General features: G+C 42.0%; 1 protein-coding gene across 10 annotated transcripts in view; it reads left to right on the top strand.

Annotated features, from left to right (window-relative positions):
• The window catches only part of LOC137888054 (ELKS/Rab6-interacting/CAST family member 1-like), a 113,213-nt gene that overhangs the window by 19,098 nt on the left and 73,224 nt on the right, over positions 1 to 20,891 (top strand). For 5 of the 10 annotated variants that reach the window (XR_011105096.1, XM_068731338.1, XM_068731337.1 and 2 more), the window contains exons 5-14: positions 3,832 to 4,088; positions 4,175 to 4,346; positions 7,082 to 7,156; positions 9,423 to 9,578; positions 10,726 to 10,818; positions 11,983 to 12,150; positions 12,266 to 12,433; positions 15,563 to 15,700; positions 17,651 to 17,791; positions 20,032 to 20,172. Coding sequence is in view for 7 of the 10 variants with exons in the window: in XM_068731338.1 (XP_068587439.1) it covers positions 3,832 to 4,088; positions 4,175 to 4,346; positions 7,082 to 7,156; positions 9,423 to 9,578; positions 10,726 to 10,818; positions 11,983 to 12,150; positions 12,266 to 12,433; positions 15,563 to 15,700; positions 17,651 to 17,791; positions 20,032 to 20,172 (1,509 nt within the window). In the remaining 3 variants the exon portion in view is untranslated. The remainder of the gene's footprint in view (positions 1 to 3,831; positions 4,089 to 4,174; positions 4,347 to 7,081; positions 7,157 to 9,422; positions 9,579 to 10,725; positions 10,819 to 11,982; positions 12,151 to 12,265; positions 12,434 to 15,562; positions 15,701 to 17,650; positions 17,792 to 20,031; positions 20,173 to 20,891) is intronic. The other 5 variants (XR_011105098.1, XR_011105097.1, XM_068731340.1 and 2 more) reach the window with 1 other exon arrangement.

Below are 20,891 nucleotides of genomic sequence, written 5' to 3'. Positions count from 1 at the left end.
CCTTCTCCTCATGTACTTATCTCCTCATCTCCCTCTCTGTTTTTGTTTCCTGCTTCCTTTTTATATCTCACTCCCTCTTTTCCTCCTTTCTCTTGTCTATGGTCTGGCATTTCTCAGCTCTACATTCCAGCAGAGTGTGTGTGTTGGGAGGGAGTAACGTAACTGGCACAAGCCTCTGTCTGTGTGTGTGTGTGTGTGTGTGTGTGTGTGTGTGTGTGTGTGTGTGTGTGTGTGTATATATGTGTGTGTGAGAATATCTGAATTCTTTAAATGTAAACCTTTGAAGTTGTGTGTGTGTGTGTGTGTGCGTGCGTGTGTGTGTGTGTGTGTGTGTGTGTGTGTGTGTGTGTGTGTGTGTGTGTGTGTGTGTGTGTGTGTGTGTTCGCACTATATTTGCTTGACTTTAGCAACACACTGATTTGCGTTTCAGTGAGCAAGACTATTGAGTGTGTCTGTGTGAGTGTGTGTGTGTGTATGTGTGTGTGTGTACGCACATTCATTTCTGCAACCCTGACATACTTTTGGATGCTTGATGTGAGTGAGTCTTCCTGACTGATTACAGCGTGTAGTGATGCAAGTAAATTATGTGCATTAAATTCATTTTTTAACATGCAATTTTTTTGTTTGTTATTAATCTGAATTAATGTGTTAAATTTGACACTCTCAGGTGCTAAACTTTGAATGAACTGTCACTGCACTACTGACTTGTGTGGCCTTTTGTTTCGGCCTCGGAGCGCGTGATTTTAGGACATTTTGCACGTTGCACTGATAACCAAAGATACCCGATTCCCCAAACACTGTTAGCTCTGTTAGCACGTTTGCCTTATTTCGCGCTGTTAACATCGATAGCTATGAGCCGACGGCTCGTTGTCGTTTTTTTGAGCGGCAATAGAAAAGCCCCCATCTCTGATCTTGCACTTGAATGTTTGTCATTTTCTTTTGATAAGTTACATAAACCAAATAATCCAAATATAAATTTGGATCATTTTGAATGAATCTTCTGTTGATCTGCTAATACATCAACTTTGTATTCAATCACCATTCAAAACCGATTTTGTACAAAGTGTTGCGTATTTTCATCGTATGGGTGTTTCAGTGTTTGCATGTCTGAGGGAGGTATTTAGTTGTCAGAACCAGAGAGAGGGAAATGATTCTCTGTCTGTGTGTCTGTGTGTCTGTTTGTCTGTTTCTAAATGTCAGCCACCAACACAAGAGTGTGAAGAGCTATTGTATGAGTCAGCAGACAAACCCACAAGGAAACAAACGCAGTACTCTAATAAGAAGAGAAATAGATTTTGTGATTTATTGCTATATTGTGTACATCTGTCTCAATGGAAATATAAAATTGAACAGAATAAGACAAAGCAGGAGACACTGCAATGAAGTGTATTTGTGATCACTATCTTCTCTTCTCTTCTCCTTTCTCGTCTTTTATATCTAAGAACATCTCATCTGTCTCTTTGTCTTTTCCTTTAATCTTCTTCTCTCCCTCGTCAATGTTGATTAACGATAGCTGCAAGGGAGTGATAGCATCTCTGCCTTTTTGTAACCTCTTACCTTTCTATTTTAATCTCTCTCATTCATGCACTTCTCCCTCAGCACCGTGCTGCCTGGATTATTATACTTGTGTGGCGATGGCCTGGCTGTTGTTCAGGTTATGTGTGACGCATATTACAAAAGCTTGAGGACATCATAGTGACAACACACGCACACACACACACACACACACACGCACGCACACACACACACACACACACACACACACACACACACAGTTTAAACTCTTTGTCTGACTCAGAGGTAGTCATGTCACGTTGTCCTCAACCATAATGGTAGTGATACTAACCTGCCAACACACTTTTATCACACACTCACTCACTGCAGATATACTCATACTGTGTCAGTCAGCCAGTCACTCAAAAGAAAACAATGCAAATGTCAGCCTTAATCTATTGTATGTATTGATCCAGGTACAAATCGATCAAACCCAGAATATTTTTAGATGAGCACATTGATTTATGGGTCGCTGCAGTCAGGTGATGTTTATTTGTATAGCTCAATATCATAACGTGCCTCTTTAGGCTTTACATGTTCACATCAGTGCACCGACCTTTTCTTTACCAATTCCAATACCTCAACTCAGGCTTCCAGGGGCCTGTTGTTTGAAAGTAGAATAAAGACATCCAGGATAAGTGGGAAAGCCAGGTTGGACAAAGTCTCATAAGTTCATCCTGGCTTAATTGGTTGTTCGAACGCCGAGCCAGGCTGAGGAGGGGCGGCTTTGTCAAGCCAGGTCTAACTAATTTGAGTAAGTGCGCGGCCACGGCTTTCTTCAGTAGACCACAGAGATTGATCACAGATTCACTGATGAGACGACAGGTGTGGACACTTTCCTCCAATGAACAGCGGATCCGAATGCTGACGTAAGGTGACACACCTCTCATAAAATGAAGCACCGCTGCTGTCTTGAAGTTTGGAGACGGACTGATTAAATGAGTAGTGTAATTAATTGCAAGCACCTTTGCAAGTGCAGCCATTTCTAATTACTGTAATGACTGCAATAAAATCAGATTTGAGCTGGCAAATAATATGAATGGTGTTTATTTACAATGACGAACACACGAATAGGCCCCAATTATGAAAAAAACTATCGTAATAGGCTAACTTTATTTATTTTTTTAATTTGATCATGTTTTGTTTTTCTTTTTTTAAAATAATAATTTAGCCTACGTGTTGTTTGTTTAAAAACGAGGCCAATGCGTAGCCTTCATCAGAACATGGAATGACTGTATAAAACAACTTTCATGGATACACACCACATACTAGTGGTATTATTATTGTAACTTATCCAATACTAGTGGTATTATTTTTGTAACTTATCCTATACTAGTGGTATTATTATTATAACTTATCCTATACTAGTGGTATTATTATTGTAACTTATCCAATACTAGTGGTATTATTATCGAAACTTATCCAATACTAGTGGTATTATTATTGTAACTTATCCTATACTAGTGGTATTATTATTGTAACTTATCCAATACTAATGGTATTATTATTGTAACTTATCCTATACTAGTGGTATTATTATTGTAACTTATCCAATACTAGTGGTATTATTATTGTAACTTATCCTATACTAGTGGTATTATTATTGTAACTTATCCTATACTAGTGGTATTATTATTGTAACTTATCCTATACTAGTGGTATTATTATTGTAACTTATCCAATACTAGTGATATTATTATTGTAACTTATCCTATACTAGTGGTATTATTATTATAACTTATCCTATACTAGTGGTATTATTTTTGCAACTTATCCTATACTAGTGGTATTATTTTTGTAACCTATCCTATACTAGTGGTATTATTATTGTAACTTATTTAACATACTTTCCTAGATTTGATATCTGTATAACTGTGTTGACTGCATTGGAATAATTTGTACGTAAGTTAACATGAGGACAGGGTTTAATTTAGCATTAAAAACTGGTACAGCCCTATTAACAATACCAGACCTGGACTAGATCTCCAACAAGACAAGAAGGGCGTGGGTGGTTTGTAGCATTGCCTTGTCTAAAGTGCAATATTTTGGAGATTTTGGACAGCCCAAAAATCTCAGTTCCTGGTACAATAAAGCTTACGCGGATAGCACTGATTAACAACCATGTGAGACCTCTGCTAATGTTTTATCGTCCTGTTGTGCGGTGGAACAATAAAAGCCTTACTTCATACTCTATTACACTCAGTAGCCTCACCACAACGTGCACACTCTCGTGTTAGCTTTTGTATTTAAAAGTCTGACGTCTTTCTCTTCCTCCAGCATTTTCAGTGCTCCATCCAGGCTCTACAAGATGAGCTCCGAATCCAGCGAGACCTCAACCAGCTCTTCCAGTCCGATTACACCGAATCCGTTCACCTCGGCAACCAGCCCATCTCCCCTCAGGAGATGACGGAGGAGAACTTCCTGCGTCTCCACGCCGAGTATGAGCGTCAGGTGAAAGAGCTCTTCCTCCTGAGGAAGACCGTGGAAGAAATGGAGCTGAGGATAGACACACAGAAACACACACTAACTGCCAGGTAAAGTGGGAAAATGACTGTTACGTAAGTAGTTCTTGCTGCCAACGTGTGAAGTGTGGCTCTAAATGTATTATATCTTCTGACAGGGACGAATCCATAAAGAAGTTACTGGAAATGTTACAGAGCAAAGGCCTGTCATCACGGGCAACCGAGGAGGACCATGAACGAACGAGGCGACTGGCCGATGCTGAGATGACCATCCACCAGCTGGAGGGCCTAATGGAGCAAAGAGACAAGGAAATGCTGCAACTCAGAGAGGTGTGTGTGTGTGTGTGTGTGTGTGTGTGTGTGTGTGTGTGTGTGTGTGTGTGTGTGTGTGTGTGTGTGTGTGTGTGTGTGTGTGTGTGTGTGTGTGTGGAGGAACAGAGTGCATTCAAGCATTCCCATGTGTGTGTGAGGGTGTGTGTCTTTGTGTACAGCCAGATTTGAGTGTGTGCAAATCAAACCATGTCATATGCAGGCAAAGCCCTTGGCTTCTTCCAGTCTTGGCTCATAATTCAGTTATAATACAACACAGAAACATCAACACACACACACACACACACACACACACACACACACACACAAATAAACAAACAGGAATGGACACTTTATCCAGTTTTTTTACTTTGTCTCTCTTCTTACGTCTCTTTCAGCTGTTTTTACTCTCGGTTCATCAACGCGTGTGTTGTTTTATACAACAGCCCCCTCTAGTGGAAAGATGTTCTTAATGAACAACAATTATCAAAGCTGGACGTTTGTTTATTTCAGTATACAAAATACCTTCAATACATCTTTTCTGGACACATTCATTCACTCTTTTTTTTTTTTACTTAAGTAACAAGTAAGTGGAATAAAAAAATGTGAAAGAAAACACTCAACACAATTGAGGTACAAAAAAGTGTAACAGACAGGGAATGAATTGAAATTAAACATTTATTAAACAATCAATAGATATGAATAGATATGTGTCTGAAATATATTTTTTCACATAAACCGTTAAGTTGTCTTGTTACAAAAAAGAACTGATCAGACCAGCCTTTTTTGACCAGCTCCAAATGCACCATAAGCCACAGCTGTGAGGGAGAAATGCATTTAAACACACACACACACACACACACACACACACACACACACACACACACACACACACACACACAGAGCAAGCAAGTGATGCATAATTAGGTGTATCATAGGCAGCAAATGACTGAGAAAGAGAGTTATGAAGCAAGATGATGTTCTCCCTTTAAAACATAATTAGGAGACACAGTCTCTTCAAATTATTACAGCTCTCTTAACACATTTTCTGGCCGTTGTTTCACATTGCATCAGTGTGCTGGACAGAGTTTCTGTTTTTTGACAGTATTTGCCTTCAGACATTGTTAATGACAAAGCAGGAAAACCGGAATAAGAGCAAGTGTTGCTGAATAGTCTTTGCAACTTCCTGCAGCTGTTTTTGAAATGTTTCAAAATTGTCCCCAGTGGGGCTCGAGCTAATGTGCAGCAGTAAAAAGTGAGACTTCTGTATGGGAGCAAAGAAAGACTGGAAATGCTACAAATTAAATTAGCATTCAGTAGAATTAGAATTTTACAATTGCACAACGTTTTGCTTAAAAGACTCTTTTCTGCTGTACTTTTGCAATGGTTGCATCAGCTCTTATTTTACCTGTAACACTCCCCAGGAATATCTGTGTGTGTGTGTGTGTGTGTGTGTGTGTATGTGTATGAGACTGTTTTGTGTGGTCATGAGCATTCATAGCATTCATGCAGCGCCTTAAGCCACGGCACCCTGCTATCCCTTTCACATATGTGTGTTTTTGTGCTTCCTGGCTGATGCATTAACCGTCTTTGTCGGCCTCCTAAGTGTGTTTCCGCCAAAGAAAAGCAGCGATGCATACGCAGCCACGTCTTCCCCTTCTGCTTTCATTGCCCCCCCTCTCTCGAACTTTTTCTCCCTGTCCTTTCTTTCTCTTTTCGTGCCTTTACATCTACCACTACACTCCCTCTCTTCCTCCCCCCATTTGCTCTCACGTCGTTTGGCTTGTGAGTTTTAACATCACCCAGACGGATAGAATTCCGTTGCATGTAGCTCAATCAGGGTCGTTAAATTAGGACTTCGGAGAATCTTTTGAGAATTTAGGCAATTTTAGGAACAGAAATGTAGTGGAAATCTACAATTCTTGCAGTTTTTTTTGTTAGTGATGTATGTTAGATATTATTTTGTGACAGGTTACTGTACGCTTCTTTAGGAGACTGAACTTGCACCCTGTAGTTTCATTTTGAAGCTTTTGAAGCCTTACGACTGGATTTCTTCATTTGAACGGAATTGTTTGCTTTCATTACGACTTAGTTTTTTTTAAGAATCCACAACATTTTAGTTTTAATTTGAAACTGAAGGCTTCAAAGCATCTGAGGCTGGCTTATTTCATCACTCCTTCTCATTTGTGGCTGAAACGGTGTGAGCTTAGCTAGTGGCGTTCCTCCCAGTGTGAAGGATGTGGGATGGACGGATCGACCCAAGGAGGCTGAAAGCCAGCGCCTCTGCGAGAGGGAGACACCTCATTCCCACCTCCCCCTCCATCCCCATCTCTCCCCCTTCTCCAGTTTCTCCCTCCATCCCTATTCCACCTCCTTTCCACGTGTCTCCCTCCTTCCAACCCTCCCTTCCTTTCTCCCCTACACGCCACTACCAACTGTGTTCCTCTCCCTCCTTCCCCGCACCTTCTCTTCGCTCCCATCGCCACTCCGGCCATCCCGTCGTCCTCCCCTCCTCCTGTCCTCCTCACTATCCCTCTTTCGTCATCGCCTCCTCCGTCCATCCTTCCCTCCATCACTCTCCGTCCTTCCCTGCTCCCGCTCCCCGGCCTACACCGGCCATTCAGCCCTCCCTCCATCCCTCTCCGCCGGTCGCCGTCGCCTTCCGTCCTGGCCCACGACCTTCTCCCCCCTCCCTCCGTCCCCCTCTGTCCCCCTGTCTGTCGCCCGCTGACCACCGGGGTGTCTGTGTCCCCCAGGAGCTGCACAGGAGATACGAAGCGGCTCCAGAATCAACAAAGACCAAGGCCTTGCAGACGGTCATCGAAATGAAGGTAAACAATGTGCTGTCAATTCTTTCTTACACATCAGCTGACATCAGATTCTTTTTAAACTCCAAAATATTGATATCAGGTATCAGTCTCATATACCTAGTGTCTGTCAGGCTATATTCATTATTAACCAGTGTAACACACTGTTGTTTTTTCAGTATAAAACTACATAATACATAACTTGAAGGTAACACCATAACGCAGTTAGTGAGTCTGAATTTTTACAGGATGGTTTCAGTTGAGAACATCAACCTGAAAATTACATTTTTCGTTTCAAACATTAACTCATCGACATAACATATATTGTAATATTAGTATTTTCTCTTTAGTGCCCAGCCTAAAGTGGACACTAGAAGTTATCTGACATGATAGCAATTTAAAACTCCCCGTATAACTGGAAGTGCTTCCTCTGGTGGAGGCGCATATTTTCAAATCTGCAACAACTCACAGTATTAACAGTAAATATGTGTTTCTGTCATCCTTCATTGTGTCCAGTATAAGAGATCAGATTAAAGGATATATCTATAATGCATAATGACATCTGTACAGTTTCTGTTCATTATAAGCTATTTCATATTGGTTCTGTTTACGCTGCATCTCCAAACCAGCTAATTATTGCAAATACTAAAGATCAAGGCAGTAAAATCTGTTTTAGCCTTCCCTGCCTTCAAAAATATGTGTACGTATATTCTATTCCTCATCTCCTCAATCAAACTGATGATACCTTTCATAATGCCGGTCTTTGATTGACTGTCCAGCTCTACTCATCTGTCAGACATACCAAAGGAGCATATGTCATTACGTGGTGATATTTATGGCCTGGGCACGGTAAATCACACCTGGTCTTTTGCCGTTTAACATGAGCATGTTGATGTTATCAGTCTGTTGACACTGTGAACCATCAAATCCTCCTCTCATCCCTCGAGGGGATGGGCGTCTCAGGCTCTGCACTCTCCCTGTTTGCATCCTACCTGACGGGTCGATCCTACCAGGTGACCTGGAGGGGGGCCGTGTCGGAACCACGCATGCTGACTACGGGGGTTCCGCAAGGGTCAGTCCTGGGCCCCCTTCTCTTCTCGCTCTACACAACATCTCTGGGTTCTGTTATTCGCTCGCATGACTTCTCCTACCATTGTTATGCCGATGACACCCAGCTGGTCTTGTCATTTCCCCCCGGTGACACCCAAGTGGAGACGCGCATCGCTGCGTGTTTGGCTGACATCTCGAAGTGGATGACGACACACCACCTCAAGCTCAACCTGGACAAAACTGAGCTACTGTTCCTCCCGGGGAAGGGTTGCCCGCACCGGGACCTGTCCATCACCATTGATGATACCGTGGCGACGCCAACTCGGACTGCGAGGAACCAGGGTGTGACCCTGGATGACCAACTGTCATTCTAGGCAAACATTTCATCCGTTACACGCTCCTGCAGATTCCTGCTCTACAACATCAGGAGGATTCGTCCCTTCCTGACTGACGAGACGGCGCAGGTTCTCATCCAGGCTCTTGGCATCTCCCGCCTGGACTACTGCAACTCTCTACTCGCCGGAGCCCCGGCGTCGGCCATCAGACCTCTGGAGCTTGTCCAGAAAGCTGCAGCTCGCCTGGTGTTCAATCGCCCCAAGTTCTCCCACACAACTTCCTTTCTCCGTTCTCTACACTGGCTACCTGTAAGAGCTCACATCCAGTTTAAGACTCTGGTGCTAGCCTACAGGGCAGTGAAAGGAACAGCTCCTTCCTATCTCCAGGCCATGGTCAAGCCTTACACCCCCGCCCGACCACTTCGCTCTGCTGCCTCGGGGCGATTGGTTGCCCCATCGCTCAGAGGTCCTGGCAGCCGATCGACCCGGTCACGGCTGTTTTCTGTCCTGGCCCCACAGTGGTGGAATGAACTTCCCACTGACGTCAGGACAGCGGAGTCGCTGCCCATCTTTCGGCGCAGGCTGAAAACCCACCTCTTCAGGAAGTGCTACCCTGAGCCTTCCACTTAGCGCTTATTGTTTTCATACTAGCTTGTTGCACTTATTGTATTCATATTACTTATAGCACTAACTGTTTTTCTTGTTTCTGTACTGTACTTTGGCTCTGAGTTATGCTCTGCTTCATGCTCTTAGATGCTTGTTTGGAAAAGGAAATGTACTTATGACTTCTGGTGACTAGTAGTTCTTTTGATTACCAATGTTGAATGCACTTATTGTAAGTTGCTTTGGATAAAAGCGTCTGCTAAATGACTGTAATGTAATGTAATGTAATGATGTTCTGCTAGGATGCGAAGATCAGCTCGATGGAGCGCGGTCTGAGGGAGCTGGAGGAGGAGGTGAACATGCTCAAGTCCAACGGGGCTCTGAGCAGCGAGGAGAGGGAGGAGGAGATCAAACAGATGGAGGTGTACAGATCCCACTCCAAGTTCATGAAGAATAAGGTGACAGATTCACACACACACACACACACACACACACACACACACACACACACACACACACACACACCTTTTCTTCTTGTCTCTCCATTTTTTCCCCCTTTCATGTTTAGGAAAGATTGCAGGATTTTGCTTGCTGGGAAATAACGCGACTTCTTTACAATTGGCGGATACAACTTCAGTGTCAGGAACAGGAAGGGTTACCGCGGGAGCCACGCTCATTAAAACAAACCACTACCTCTGTCATGTGGGGAGACGAGACAGTTTGGGAATTCAGTCGATGTTTCCTTCTCTTTGCTTGTTTAAGCACAAATGTGTTTGTTTTAGTCTCTGCTGTTTTTTTTCGTGGAAGGAAGTAATTCACAGCTCGTTTCTATTACATTCTTTCTTTGATTTCATCATTGCTAGCATGTATTCTTAGATGTTTATTGTAATACACTAAATGGCTTACATATTTTTTTTTTAAATACAGACATCATCAGCATGTTTGCAGTCTTAAAATGTATATAAGACCATGGGTCAACAACCCCCATATGATTTGTTCACAACTATGAACTAAGATAACTACTCTCTGGCTCAATTGGGATATCTTCAATAGACATACCACCGTGAAACAATATTTGGATTGTTTATTAGGGCATAAGGAAGCCGTGGAAATGGTTGAGTGGAGTGTATTGTGATTAAAACTACAGTATTAACATCAGTTTGGGTTTACGTTATTGCATTTCATTGTCAATTAAGTAATGTACTTGAAAATGATGGAACCTGAATTTGTCTTTCTTCTTTTCTATATCTTTACTTTACGGTTTAATTATTCTTTGTTTGTAACGTGACTCTTTGGATCGGGAAACATAAGACAGTTTAGGGGCTGTCTATGAAAAGCATTATTCTCACAGACAGCATTATTTATTCCTAAAGACCATTTTTACAGGTGCACATCAATTAACAGCTTGCAGCAGTGTCACAGGTTTCAGTGGATTCACGGTCCTCGACGTTCAAACTGTTCTACTCACTGACACGCAGGATGTACAGCGGGGTGTTGTTCACACATTGTTTCAGCATGCGAGGCTTTGGATATGCCGTTTGTGGCCAGTGTGATTTGTGAACGTGGCGGCTGATTTGTTGTGGTGACGCCCTCCTCTCCTGCCAGGTTGAGCAGCTAAAGGAGGAGCTGACTCACAGCCAATCAGAGAAGGAGGAGCTAAGTCAACGAGCCAATGAGCTCCAGCGGGAGGCGTCCGCAGTAAGAGATGCGCCTCCGTGTTCGGTTTGCTCTTCCTGTCTTTGCTTTCTAAATCTCCCGCTCTTTCCGTCTCCCAGGTGGACTGGTTAATGGCTGCCGCTTGAGTAGATTCTCAGTAGAATCCCAGTAGTGTGACTGTGTGTTCAGACAGCAATAAGCAACTATAACTCAAAACAACTATCATTTTCTGTGTGCCGTTTGGGTCATATGAACAGGTTAGGAGGTCTTTACTTCCCGTTCTATCTACGACCAACGGCTGTTGACAGTAATAGTTGTTTAAAAGCAGTCTGAACTGTACAATAACAGCTGTGACACAATAATGCATATCTCTAACCTGCTTCTCCTTCTTCTTGCATGAGGTTTCCCTCAAATAGTGACTAGTTTGTTGGTGTTTAGAAGACTAATTCTCCTGTGTGGTTAGGGTCCATTCTTTTTGTTCTTTGTGTCATGTTAAATTCCCTCCCAGTCACCTCATTAAGATTGAAGGAACTTTAACGGCCACTTCTAGCTTTTAATATTAATAGTTTTTTGTTCTTTTTTTTTTTTATCATTTTGGGATAAAGAATTGGCCCTGACCAGCTTGTACAGTACAGATAAGTATATGGGGAGCACAACATATGTTTTACTGGGTTTATTATACTGCACTGACTTTAATGTGTGTCTACCAGTTGTTGGGATTCCAGGTGAGAAATTAGGAAAAAATGCTAGAAAGACCTCAATGTGAAAATGATACTTGATGGAACTCACAGACACTGTAGCCCTTGTAGGAAGCCTCTCACAATTCAATTTATTCACATTTTATTCAATTGAATGTGGATGAGGAGAGCTTTTTACAGCTCCTCTCTTTGATGATTTATCAGTACGAACCCTTGAGCAAGGCACTACCCAATGACTAACACTAGAATGCTCTGGTTGTCAATATGTAAAACTACTCAAATGTCAATTAGAGCATTCATCATGTTAGTCTTCTAAAATGGAGTCATGAGTAACAGCTAAAGCCGTAACATGCACATTAGAATACAATTAAAACCTGTGGTGGATTTAAGTACATTTTAATATAAGTGAGCATGTAATCCTCTCCTGTACACACTCTTACTGGGTGTAATGGTGTGTGTGTGTGTGTGTGTGTGTGTGTGTGTGTGTGTGTGTGTGTGTGTTACTCAGATTGAACAAGCAAAGCAGGATCTGGGTCGTAAGGACAGCGAGCTTTTGGCTTTCAGGACCAAACTGGAAACTCTGAACAATCAGTTTTCTGACAGCAAACAACACGTGGACGTACTGAAGGAGTCACTCACCGCCAAGGAACAGAGAGCCGCTATACTGCAGACTGAGGTAGAGTTACTGTTTGACTAGTACTTGTCGCTGTATGTAAAGGTGCTATTGAAGGAAATCGACCTTTGGTTTGTTAATATCCATTTTTCATTCACTTTTAATTGCGCGTGTGCAGGTGGATGCGCTGCGTCTCCGTCTAGAGGAAAAGGAGTCCCTCCTCGCTAAAAAGAGTCAGCAGATATCAGAGCTGACGGAGGAGAAGAGCACTCAGCAGGGAGAGATCAGCGACCTCAAAGACATGCTGGACGTCAAGGAACGCAAAGTCAACGTGCTGCAGAAGAAGGTAAGGAAACACAAAGGTATTATGTGGCACATAATGCAAAGTTAATACCTTTATGATCCTGTTAAAAAAGTCATTGATTTAACGGTGTGAGTGCTACTGTGACGTCATCCCAATTGGATTTCCTCTTTCGGCGTCCATAGGTGGCTCACGCTGCACACCAGAACTCTTTATTCTGAACAAACCTGTGACGCTGCCACTTAAATCGTGAAACTCAGTACTTTCTTTTCAGTAGATCCATTTCTCCTGCAAAGATTTTGAGAACTCATTTTGAAAACTGTGACAACTTTATTTAAACAGGCTATAGAATATCTAAGTCTAAATATAAACAGTTATCAATACAAAGAGGCTATTTTTATTTAAAAATGTTAATATATAAAATGTTGTGGGATCGTTTTTAATCGTTGCCTAAATTGATTAGATACATGGAGACGAAATAATAATTATCTTTCATTGAAATCTGCACGTACAACATTATTGTGCTGTCATGTGACACTACAGCCACTAGATGGGGCTGTAGGACAGTGTGTAGTTCAGGTGCTGAAGCAGACAGACAGGTGAGCAGGCAGGCCGAGGGACACACAGACAGGCAGCTATACTGGCAGCAAGAGTTACGAATACTTTTTGGATATTCTTGGCCAGTTGTCAATGTGTGTGTATGTGTGTGTGTGTGTGTGTGTGTGTCTCTATGGTAATGCTGTCAGTTAGATGGATGTGCAGCACTGACCCTCTGTCTTTACTGTCTGACACACACACACACACGCATACTTTGACACACAAACACTAGTTTGGGATGGATGGGGGAATGAAGTGTTCAGACAACTGTCCAGACGCTGACATCCAACAAATTAAGTGTAAAAATGACAGAAAATCCAGTATACAGTTAAATTATCCCATTACAAGCCCTTTTGCCATGAAAATACCCCCCCCCCCCCCCCCCCATCTGTGAGCAGATAATTGATGGAGACAATTAAGCAGACAGACATAAAGCAGGACAGGGAGGGGGAGGAGAGAGGCAGAGTGTGTATGAAATCAGATGCATACTAATGAGTTCCTCCTGTTCAATAAATGATGACCTCTGCCGTCTTCAAATAGAATACAGTCTAGTGTCTGAGAGGGAGACCGAGATGCTGCTGACTCCTGTTTTATCTAATCTGCACTTATGATTTCATAATTTCTTCTCTTTTTGCATGTGGAAAAACTAAAAATACCTTTCTTTCTTCTTTTCCACTTTGTCCTCCTCCTCCTCCTCCTCCTCCTCCTCCTCCTCCTCCTCCTCCATCTTTCCGCTGTCATGTTTTTACCTGTCATTGTGTGTTACTCATGGAGGAAATTACCACGAGTGCATGGAATTAATTCTTCTGATCTCCCATCATCCTCTTCTCTTTTGATTTTTCAATGTAATTTTTCATAACATGGATGAAGAGAGGCGTCAGCGGGTTATTGTTTTGTTAACATATTCCGGTACATTATCACACATGATTTTGGAGCTAAAATAGGACAAGACAGGTAAATACTGCATGTGTGTGTGTGTGTGTGTATGTGTGTGTATGTGTGTGTCAAGCATCCAGCAGTTGTCAGTTTCAGTAAGTGCAGCCGCGATCAAAGAGTCTCTCTGCCTCTCAATGTCAAGTGTGTGTGTGTGTGTGTGTGTGTGTGTGTGTGTGTGTGTGTGTGTGTGTGTGTGTGTGTGTGAGAGAGAGAGAGAGAAAGAGAGAGAGAGGAGGAGATGTCAGTCAAGCTGTCAAGTGAACAGTTGATTAATGAGGCGCTGGAAGAGTTTTACTGTATGAACACACACACACACACACACACACACACAATCTCTGTGGTACTGTAAATGCGTGCGTCTCACCTGCAGCAGAGTCAGAGGTTGCATACCAATCTGACTTTCTATTTTTTCGTGACGGGTTTTCAATTGCTTGATTTCCTTTCTCTCTGGCAAGGCAAAAGAAAGACAGAAGGAAAGAGAGGGAGAGGGACATTTTGTAATTTTACCACCCAAGTTCACCCGTAACACCACATCACATGAGCTCTCCATCCCTCTCTTCTCTCCTCAATTTGTTATTTCTGGGTTGCTCAACCTTTTGTTCCATCCATTTTTTAATGAATACCACAAAGTTGACATAGCTCCTTATCTTAGTCTGTGATCAAACACACACACATACAGTACAAGCACGCACACACACACACTCATTGTGGGCTCAGGGAAAGAGTGAGTCCTTCAGTTATTTCTGCTGATTTAGTGTTTTAACAGAAAATGAATCTGCTACCAAATCACTGTGAGAGGAAACAGGAGGAGGCAGGGAGAACGGGAGAGAGAGGTGGCCTTGTATTAGAGACGGTGCTGCAGGCAGAGACTTTTGTGTTCGTTTTTTGACTCGAGGATTCATCTGCTTTGAAATCAGCGCGACAGGAAACAGGAGAGAAACAGAGGGAATGTGGGAGGTGTGCGTTTGTTTATCAACTGTCAGAGAAACATATTCACTTACACTAATGGGGGGCAAAATGGCAATTTCACCCGATCCAGATCCCCAAATGGGATGCTGACATAAGTTATTTGTAATAAGCAATAAACATTTAGCAGCAAAGCAAAAAATCAAATCAAATGAAAATCATTTTATAATTTGTCCTAATGACTCTGACAAACATTTGAATGTACATACTATATTTATTATTTTATTAGTTTGTCATTCTTCAATATTTAAATTAAGTTTAATTGAATGGTGATCATTTTTAATTTAGTTTAAAGCCACATCAACTAAATAATCTAAATCATTATTTGTTGCTGTTATAAATCTGAGGGAGAAATTGGAGAAGCCAATATTAAAAGACAATTTCCACTTATTATAGATTAATTGGAAATACAGTATGTCGGATTGTTGTACCTTATAATTATTTAGATTTCTTTGTCTTAATTTAGGCTACAGTGTTGTATCTCTGAGAGTTATTCACATATATGTTGTTATATTTGTTGTTATTACAGCTAATTTTGTTAATGTTGTTTGCTGTTCGTCTGCTGAAAGTTATTATCGTCTGGGCCGATACACTTTCCAACATAATATCATTCTTAGCCAAACAATTGGAAAAACAAGACTGTTGATGATTTGTTCTCACCTTTTTTCCGTGCAGATAGAGAACCTCCAGGATCAGCTGAGAGACAAAGAGAAACAGCTGGGCGGACTGAAAGGCAGAGTCAAGTCTTTACAGACCGACACCTCGAACACAGACACAGCACTGGGGACACTGGAGGAGGCTCTGGCTGAGAAGGTACACACAGACACATCCCTGTACATCTATCTTTGTGAGGACACTCGTTAACATAAAGCATTCCCTTACCATTACCGTAACCATTACGATGTCTTACCCTTACCTGATTCTAACCCGAACCCTAAAACCAAGTCTGAACCCTCAAACAGGCCTTTGAAAAAATGTCCTCACTTTGAAGGTCTGAAACTCAAATTGGTCCTCACAAAGATAGATGTACGAGGAAACACACACACACCCGCACACATATATTGCTGGCCAACCTCAGGTCAACTCCAGAGCAAGGTTACATTAATAACAAAACCACGATGAGCAAAACAGCCGACCACCCAGGCAATGACCAAATGACTCTGGATAAATGGAAACGAACCAATAATCACATCGGCTGTTTCATTATTAAACCCCTCACAGCGCTCGCAAAAGATTAAGAATCAAACTTGCGGTCTAAACCAGGTGGGATTAGAACCAACAGCCGCACTGTCACTGTCTGCGTGTAAACATGCAGGTGTCACAGCCATTTAACAGCCCTGAAACACCTGAGCGTGGGAACTGAACCCTCAACCGCCTGTTTGATGATCTGTTATTCGGCACCCAGGACTCAACCCTGATTCTGGGAAACGAACCAGTGACTAGCAGACCACTTTAAAGTGTTTGATGAGAATATATTTTTGTACTGTAATGTGCGATTATGTTACAGACTCAGTCTCCTTCGCTCGCACGCACGCACGCACGCACGCACGCACGCACACACACACACACACACACACACACACACACAGAGGAAACAGGGCTATTAATTGTCCAGTGACTAATATCCAGGGTGTCAGCTAGATGTGTGAGTGTTGGCAGGCGGAGGTGGTCGACGACGCTAATTTCACTCAAACGACTTTCGCAGGCGTTTCTTCCTCCATTTTCATTGTTTTGGTGCTTTTGGATGTCTTTCCTTTCTTCCTTTCTATTTTTCCATCCCCCTCTTGCTTTCTTTGTTATTGCTCCTTTCCTCTGTTACTTCCTTATGTTTCAAAGCAAAGTGTTTTTACCATGTGTCGTGCTTTGTTTAATGTCAGTAGTTTTGTCTTTGCAAACAGTAATGATAACCCTAATATTGAATATAAACAATCACCAGTTTGTATATCTATACTTGGCAGGACCCTCATTGACGTAATGTGCTTACTAGCCCCTAAGCTACATGTGAACCATCAAAACTACACCCCTAACTCTTACCCTTAATCTATCAATAATCAATAATAACTATTTTGATAGTCTATGAATCTCAAACTTTCACTGGTACCAGCCGCTCAAATATCAGGTTTTAACCCTGTGGTGGGTGCATACGTTAGTTTATAGACAAACCAATTAATCCGATTAATTAAGGAAATAATTGATAATAATAAAAAAAATCTGAAAGGGCTTTTTAAAGAAGTGAAGACCGGCCAAAATATCTTCACTTTCCAAAAAACAATGTTCACTCTCAAGGCTGAAACCTTAAATCGATTCTCATGAAGATAGATCTATAGGACAATATCACACACACACACACACACACACACACACACACACACACACACACACACACTGCACAGTCAGGTTACACTTTTTAGGCTTTTCGTGCTGCTTTTGTGTGTGTGTGTGAACCTTAATGCTTCAGCTTGAACTGGCCACTGTGTTGTTCTATAGCTGGAGAGTGTCGATAGTGTTTTAGTGGTTGTGAATATTACATCTGGTGCCAGAACGTATTACGTGTCTGAAATCACTGTTGGCTGTTAGATCCTGTCAAAGCTGCCATGTACATAAAGTTTAATGCGACTGTTATTAGTATAGAAACTTGATATTGAGTGACTGTGAATAACTGTTGGAGCGTTGACTGCCTCTCTCTCGCCTCCTCTTTCCCTCCCTCGACTCTTTCTGTTCTCTATTTTTCTAACTTCCATCCTCCTCTTCCTCCTCCTCCAGGAGCGGATCATCGAGCGGCTGAAGGAGCAGCGGGAGAGGGAGGAAAGAGAAAAGGGGGACGAGATGGAGTCCAGCAAGAAGGAATTGAAGGAGTTGAGGGAGAAAGTCTCCCATCTGCAGGCTGACCTGGCTGACCGCGAGGTAGAGGACAGACACATGGAGACACTCTCAAGCGTATCTGTGCTACAAGTCAGAAAAACACACTCTCTATGTCCCCGCCAAGGAAAACGTGATTGATCTATCACTGTAGAACAGACTTCGGATCCTCCCAAGGTCCTCGTGCTGATGGACAACAATGATAAAACAGTCACATTTCCTTGACAAAGATATGCTTCATGAGCAATGAAAACAGTGATTGGAGCTGGATTCTTCTCGCCTCGACCTTTGTGATTCATGCAAAACACCACAGCAGAGACACAGAGAGAGAGACACGATGACACAGCATTTTTAAGCTCTGGTTTTGCTTGCGTCATCCTGCAGCAGTTGTTACAATTAACCACTTTAGGAACACCTAAATGTATTTATAATAATAGTCAAACCAGAACCAAACAATAAGCCTAATGTAGCTAATTCCAACATTATGAATCTTTAGTTAAAACGAGAAAGGAAATACAGGCACTGATGCATAAAGCTAAAACTATTATTACATTTAACGCTCCTCTTTTTTTCAGTACCAGTGGGGAACAAATAATGCTCGTGTCCCCACACAAGTGCACGTTTCAAAGCACACCTGTAAACACACACACACACACGCACACACGTTTCGTGTAAAGACACACACCACAGCTACAGTTAAGTTGTGACATCACAAAACTGAAAATGTGCCTTCAGGTGCATTTAATCTTCTGAGTCTTAGAGGAATAGTTTCACATTTTAGGATGTACACTTAATTAGCTTTCTTGCGGAGAAGTAGATGAGAAGATTGATACTACTGCCATGTTTGTACGCTAAATATGAAGCAAGAGCCAGCAGGAGGTCCACATTTTTACATTAAACAAAGAATACCCAGTGTTAATTAACTGAGCTTTAGAGGTGCTGGTAGGCAGACTTTTTACTTTTTAAAACCTTTGGGACATGGCAAGGCTAGCTGTTTCCCACTGCATCCAGCTTCATATTAAGACTACTGTCAGAAGTATTCCTTTAAAAGTCCCATATTGTAGGAAGTGAGATTGTAAAGCAGGTCTAGATGCCACATAAACACTGTGAAAGTATCAAAATGCTTAATCCAGAGAGAAATGCACACAGCATAAGTATATTCAGACAACCAGTATGAGAAAAGGCTTTTTTGAACATTAAAGCTTATAAACATTTTCAAGTAGAAACCCAAACTACAAGTATGAATGTGAAAATGAGCACAGTATACACCCTCAAATCAAATGCACATATGTTGTAGTGAAAAATCCCGTATGCCTTTTTTGACGTTTGCTCTCCAGTAATTTTAGTGATTGTGGGGTCATAAAACCTGTTACAGTCCCATTATATAATTTGAGATATTCATGGGAAAACAGACATTCCTCTCTTCACTGCTAAACACAGATGTGGGGTTTGTCTGACAACAGCAATATACTGTATCTATATACGTACCTAAATATAATCTGAGTAAGCACTAAGGTTTCTCTAACCAAAGCCCAGTCAAACATGATGATCTGTAGTCTGGAGTTGGTATTGTCAGTCAAGGGTGAAATTACACGTCTGAGTGTCTCTCCTTCTGGTCCGTCGGTTTCTGTTTGACTGGCCCTACCAAAAGAGGAAAAGGCCAGAAAAGAAAGGGAGAGAGAGACTTCACGGATGGAGGGATTGAGCTGGAAGAGTGAGAAAAGAGACAGGTCATGGGAAAAGCTTTTGGAGAACAATCTCGTAGGAATACCTTAAAGGATCATTTTATACTTGTAATATTAGCCATAGGATTGTACGCACCAAGTTAGTTGCTGAGATCTGGAAACATTGCTAAAAAAACAAAAAGGGACGAGACGGGAGCGGTCAAATGATCACACGTGTTTTAAACAAACCCGCCAAGTTGGCCAAACTTATTTGAATGAACTGTAAAATTATAAATCACATGTTTTTTGCTGTAGTTATGCTCATTTTGATCATTATTGACATTTAATGTCTCTTTCGGACCGACCTTCTTATAAAGTTAAGAATGACTTGGGTGAATACAATTTTATCATATCTGGTAGAGAAGATAAGTTAATATACAAAAACAAGACCCAAGTTGTATTAAGTGGACGTATCCTTTAACAGTGAGTTAATAACAATACGGCACTATACACAATACGAGGCAGTTCAGTAGAGCTGCTCAGTGTCTCGCACTGAGAAGTTATTGCGCTGACTTCCTGCCTTATCACTTTCTGTCTCTGTTATCTCTTATTTCCTTTCAGAATTCAGTGTTGGATCTGAAGGAGAAGGCTTCCTCTCTGGCTTCCTCCACTCTGAAGAAGGACAGTAGGCTGAAGAGTCTGGAGATCGGCCTGGAGCAGAAGAGAGAGGAGTGTGTCAAACTAGAGAACCAACTCAAGAAGGTTAGCTGTCCGGCAGCGCAACACGAACATACCGTTGCCTCTCAGTAAAACAAGACAAGAATCAGCTGCATTCAAAATTTGACTTTGATTGTACATTCAGTTGTGACTGAGTTTGGAATTATAAACGCATGGGACTTAGATGGTGCAGTTTACATATTTTGTAATATATCTTAAACCACACTTGCACCAAAACAGGTGGACGACAAAATAATGTACCGGGTATGGGTGACAACACAGAGGGAAGCCGAACATCCTTCATTTGCACATGCCACATTGCACCAATGCAAAGCTGGTTGTGGTTCCTGAAAGTGACCAATCGAATGAGCGCAGACATCAGCCACTGTCTATTCCATCCCCGCCTCCAAAGTCTCAATAGTCAACTAGACGAGCGAGGTGCGAGCACGTAGGGAGGGCCGAGCTCACGCTCACCACAGCTTACTCTCGTTTGTGAACGTGGAGGGGAACGATGTTTTCCGCTAGTGGATACTGTTCTGTGTTCTGGTTTTTATGTGAGAGTTTAGCTGGTTGTTTTGAGAGTAATTAAAGACCATCGACAACTGCCAATTGAAACCATCAATTATATGAATCGCAACGGTGAATAAATGCACACAGTTCAGACAGAAACACAACAAATGGAGGATTTTAAACTAAAGAACCCCTCGTCTCTTTCTCCCTTTCAATGCTTTCCCTTACTGTTTTCCAAGAGAAATGACTGGCTG

This window comes from Cebidichthys violaceus, unplaced genomic scaffold, assembly GCF_023349555.1.
Source record: "Cebidichthys violaceus isolate CVI_PGR_0920_01 unplaced genomic scaffold, fCebVio1.0.p SCAF_51, whole genome shotgun sequence".
NCBI classification, from domain to species: Eukaryota; Metazoa; Chordata; class Actinopteri; order Perciformes; family Stichaeidae; genus Cebidichthys; species Cebidichthys violaceus.
The sequence above is the reverse complement of the archived record's forward strand: the minus strand, read 5'-3'. Positions and strand labels throughout refer to the sequence as shown.